This window comes from Pseudovirgaria hyperparasitica, assembly GCF_010093815.1.
Source record: "Pseudovirgaria hyperparasitica strain CBS 121739 unplaced genomic scaffold EJ05scaffold_62, whole genome shotgun sequence".
NCBI classification, from domain to species: Eukaryota; Fungi; Ascomycota; class Dothideomycetes; order Acrospermales; family Acrospermaceae; genus Pseudovirgaria; species Pseudovirgaria hyperparasitica.
The window spans coordinates 5,271-9,780 of NW_022985610.1; the positions used below are offsets into that span (position 1 = coordinate 5,271).

General features: G+C 49.6%; 2 protein-coding genes across 2 annotated transcripts; one reads left to right on the plus strand and one right to left on the minus strand.

The window, feature by feature from the left end:
- The first annotated feature begins 204 nt into the window (after positions 1-204).
- On the plus strand, positions 205-1,832 carry EJ05DRAFT_515642 (uncharacterized protein). Its single transcript, XM_033748621.1, has 3 exons — positions 205-384; positions 432-724; positions 776-1,832. The coding sequence occupies exons 1-3, from the start codon at positions 356-358 to the stop codon at positions 1,474-1,476; spliced, it is 1,023 nt and encodes a 340-aa protein (XP_033594903.1). The 5' UTR covers positions 205-355; the 3' UTR covers positions 1,477-1,832.
- EJ05DRAFT_495259 (uncharacterized protein) lies at positions 1,662-4,165 on the minus strand (the record flags this gene model as incomplete). The annotated part of the gene is made up of 2 exons (XM_033746240.1): positions 1,662-1,685; positions 1,856-4,165. 2 exons carry the CDS (start codon positions 4,163-4,165, stop codon positions 1,662-1,664), a joined length of 2,334 nt encoding a protein of 777 aa, XP_033594904.1.
- Between the last annotated feature and the right edge of the window lie 345 nt (positions 4,166-4,510).

Consider the following 4,510-nt stretch of genomic DNA (forward strand, 5'->3'; position numbering starts at 1 on the left):
AAACCAAGCCAAACTACCGCATTGTACCATGTTGTAATCGAGTCAAAGGAGAGTCTAGCTGCCAATATATATGCACGTCGAGATCCTGGATCCATGGTATGGCTTGGATCAGAGCGCTACTACCCTAGTCGTAGCTAAACTTTTAGTGTTGCCGAGCATTGATCAAGAATAGGCATCGAACTCCAGCACGTCTTGCAGTTACCCCACCACAAGACCAAGAGGCCCTAGCTGCCGTACTTAGCCCGTCACGGTGAGACCCTTGTCTTAGATTAGGTGTCGCTCCTTCTCCATTCCTTTCTACAGAATTACTTCGTCCCTTTTCCAAAATTACCGCGGTACCTTCAACGAAACCCTGATGACTCCAACAACACGTAGAGTTGGCCAGTATGTATGATATTCGCTACTTCGGCTGGTTGCTTACTCTATGCAAGCTTGATGGCAAGCGCACCAGTCAAATGCATCGTAAGCAGCGCACGGGTGCCGTATTACGTTCACACAGACGTGCTGTCAACAGCGAAAGGATCTACCATGGATGTCCGTCTCAATGGTTCTTGGAAACAAGATGGTGAAGAATACCTGGATTGGACGGATTTTGATTTGGATACTGTTCAATGCGTGCTCAATTACCTCTACACTGGCGATTATCACTGTGCAAACATTGCCTGCAACAAGGATATTGGAATAGATGATTCGGATATTGCTGCTACCCCCGAGGTCGATCTGGGTAAAGATTACATGAACATTCGGTTGAGCAAGCTTAGTGCTAATCATCTAGATAACCGGCCCCTGACCCACCAAAACATTTGTCTTCCTCTAGCCGATCGTCCTCTAACTCCGCTAAGCCAATGCCTTAGTCTTGGACTGCCGGAAGAACGCATGACGACTTTTGCTGGAACCCTATCTAGCAAAGATGCTGAACTTCGTGGTTACGGTAAAAATGGCCAAGCAGTATTGACACATGCAAAGGTGTATGTGTTTGCACATCAGACGTTGTTTTCAGAACTAGCACAATTTGCCTTGCAACGTCTCACTCAAGTTCTGGTTCTAGTAGATGCCGAAGACAACAGCCTGTTCCCTGGCCTTTCAGATGCAATTCGTCACATATATAGTAGGACACCGGGACAAGACCTGTCGAGTCTACCAAGGGATCCAGGCAGAAACATCATATCTCAATTCGTGGCACTCAATTATCCTGATCTTACTGGAGATAACCTATTTGAGCTGATCTGTGAGGGAGGAGACTTCATGGCTGATGTTTCCCATAAACTAGTCCGACAAATTCGTGCGGGTTGTAATTTTCACGATTCCTTGCAAGACCAAATCGATCGATTGCGCACGGATTTGATTTCACTGCAAGTCAAGTATGATGATAAAGACGGAGAATTGAGAGAGGCTAAAGAGAAAATTAATGGCCTGGAAGCATCAAGCAGGGGATTTTCTAAAAAGAAGAAAAAAAGCCGAACTTACGGGATTTGAGAGTACAAAAATTGCATGCATTGCAATTCGCTTCGCAGGAGTTGTTATCGACCACTGCGAAAGCATATGTATGAATTTACAGTGCTTCAGGCACTATCATACTACTACTCCGACGAGGATGGCAGTGCACACTATGCAAAATACAGTTCTGGTAAATAAAGCTGAGGGACTTTATTGATAATGTCTCAATACATAAGTAGAACATGCCCCTTTTACACAGAGTGCATAGTCATCCGCAACTTAATGGCTGCAACTCTTGTTACTGAATTTTTAGCTGTGATCCGATCTTACTTCGTAACTATGCCTCATTCACTTCTACTCACATAGCCCCATGAAGTTCTCTAATAGCCCTTCGCTTCTCACCCACAAATTTACATACTCCATTCACATCAGACTTGGACTTAATATCGCACAGTCGCTTTCTCTTCCGGTTTGGAGATAAAACACCCAGCACTGGCCGCATCGGTGGCAACTGCGCTCTCTCAAAATCGATGACCAACACCTGCTGGGTCTCGGCGCTCCACAGCAGGTTCCGCGGCATGGGATCCTTGTGCAATACTGCCAGATTGTGGATCGCTGTAAAGGCACACTCTGTCTGCTGTGATAGCAAGGCTCTATTTTTTGGGGTGATATACTTTGCAATGGGTCTACCACCATGACTCATGAACATTATGTGAACGAGCTCAGCAATGCCATCGTAATAGTATGGACGTGGCAGGTCAATATTTCCAAGATGTACTGGCACAGACTGTCCCTGAATAGGGCGTAACCGCTCATACACATCAGCTTCGTGCCGAAGGTGTTGTACGAAACACGCAGGAGTCCCTTTCGCGGCAACAGTGTATCCATGCGACGACAAGCGGACGCGGAAGAGTACACCACGGGATCCATGCACTCGCAAACACTCCACATCGTGGTCCATATCGTTCGCTAGCTGTTCTTGCATGAGCTGGAGAAACGTGGCCCGATCGATCTGGTGCTTGAGCGTACCATGATCTTGAAAGTTCGGGCAGGCTCGGTCCAGAGGTCCGCCATCCAGCAAGCCTCGAAGACAGCCCTGTGTGCAGTACGATCTTTTCTGACCTTCTGCATCAGAGGCTGCAGCACGTCCAACGGACCGTTTCGTCGGGTTCTTCGTTTTCGTCTTTGGGTTTCGAGGCATAGGTCGCTGAGTCGATCGTGAAGGCGTGTCTGGGTCAGACTCGCTATCACTACTGCTCCTTTCCTTGCGTGGGGAACAGTTCGGCGAAGGCTTCCGCCGTCGAAGTTGGATGGGTGTATCGCGAAAATATGGGATGTCCGACCGGGGTCTGTAATCGGATGTATCTCTTTCAGGAGTTGGAAGCTCTTCGAGCAACTCATTGTATTCAACCTGCCAAGTCTTCAGCTGAGCCAGGGCCCTGTCCCTCCACTGTTGGGCCCGAGGTCTGCCACGCATCGCGAGAAGAGTGAACGCAAGCATTTGGCCCACGGCAGTCAGATGCAAGCGGTTGGTTTGATTCAGCCCGGGAGTCCATCCGGTATCCGGTCCCACATCCCCATTTGGTACTGAGAGAAAATAGTACACGGTGCGAGGATCTTCGCCAACACGCAAAAATATGTAGGCTTCACCAGTACACACCACACCATACTCCAGTCCTGCTTTCACCATGTAGGAGAATGGCTGTGTGATGACAGCTGCAATCAGACGGCGATACTTTGTCTTCATATCTTCGTCATCGCGCACCTGCACAATTGTGTCTATGTCCATCTCTTTTAAACCCTCGTAAATAGTACCGGGAGAAAGCTTGTGGGGGGCTTTGTATTCGATGAGGAAGGCTGGGATGCGTTGAGGTGCGTCTTGCGAGTCATCCGACACACTGTAGACACAGAACTGGTCTGCACGAGGACGCGACGACTTGGTAGCATTGTCAGGTAGCGCGATAGTGGCAGATTCTGAGCGCTGCGCGATCTCGCGTTCCTGCAAACGTGGCGACCGTCGCCGGCCGCGTGATATGCTCAACTGCTGTACACCATCCTGAATTGCGCTTTCGGGGCTCAGGGTGTTGCCATGATTTTCAAATCTGACAGAGCCCTTCAGTCCAAGTTTCTCGCGAAGTGCGGTATCGTCGAATAGCATGGTGATAACAGCAGAGACGGGGTCTTCGACAGTGGTACGTTGGAAGTAGTTAAGATCCATCTCCGAGCCCAGTAGCCTCTTGCTAACATTTTCGCCCGTCTCTTGCATATATTGTATCGATGAGAACTGCCGCCTAGTCACGAAATTAGACTCCATCAAGTCTGCCCAGATAGCTTCCTGCGGTTCCCCGAAGTCTTCCCAAGCGCGAATGTAATCGGGACGAGGTTTACGGTCCGCATTGCTCGGATCGCCTTGAGTAGACTGCGTAGCGTCGGTTTGGACAGTGAGACCAAGGGAGAGGTGATGGTGACAGTGGTGGAGGAATTCAGGCAGTGATGTTTTGCGGGTTTGTTCTTCGGCATCTCTACGAGCGTGTTCTGCTTCATTTCGAGCGCTCTCCGCATCTTCCCGTCGACGTTGTTCTTCCTTCTGAGCGTGTTCTGCCTCTTTCTGTACGCGTTGTGCCTCTTTCTGTGCGCGTTCTGCCTCCTCACGTCGGCGCTGCTCCTCTTCACGTCGAATTTTTTCCTCGTGATAAAGCTTCTCGTAATCGGTCGGCTGTTTCGACATAGCGATAAAGGATGAACATAAAACGCACAAGCAGGGCGTGGTCTGCGTTCGAGAGAATCCAGGACATTAGTATCGTTACGTAATCAACCCTGACTAAGCTCTCCCCGTTAAAGATCACTAGAACCCAGAGAAGCAGTGAAAACACGACAACAGCGAGAACCGAAATTTTTGGAATTCAGTCGATCAAACGTACGCATATACCTTCTCATTAGGCTACTTGACTTGCTGTGAGCCAGGCGCATCGCCCAGTGCGACCCGGACACCATGGCAGCCGCGTGGCCTCAAGTGATGGTGTGGCCCACCGCGCTCCGCGAGCACGCAACTCATCTCAGCAAGCACCTGCGA

Excerpts from the sequence above, each read along its gene's own strand:
- EJ05DRAFT_515642 (XM_033748621.1), top strand. The coding sequence starts at position 356 with ATGACTCCAACAACACGTAGAGTTGGCCA. Across the intron at positions 385-431 it reads ACAACACGTAGAGTTGGCCA|CTTGATGGCAAGCGCACCAG; the intron begins GTATGTATGATA and ends ACTCTATGCAAG. Across the intron at positions 725-775 it reads TACCCCCGAGGTCGATCTGG|ATAACCGGCCCCTGACCCAC; the intron begins GTAAAGATTACA and ends CTAATCATCTAG.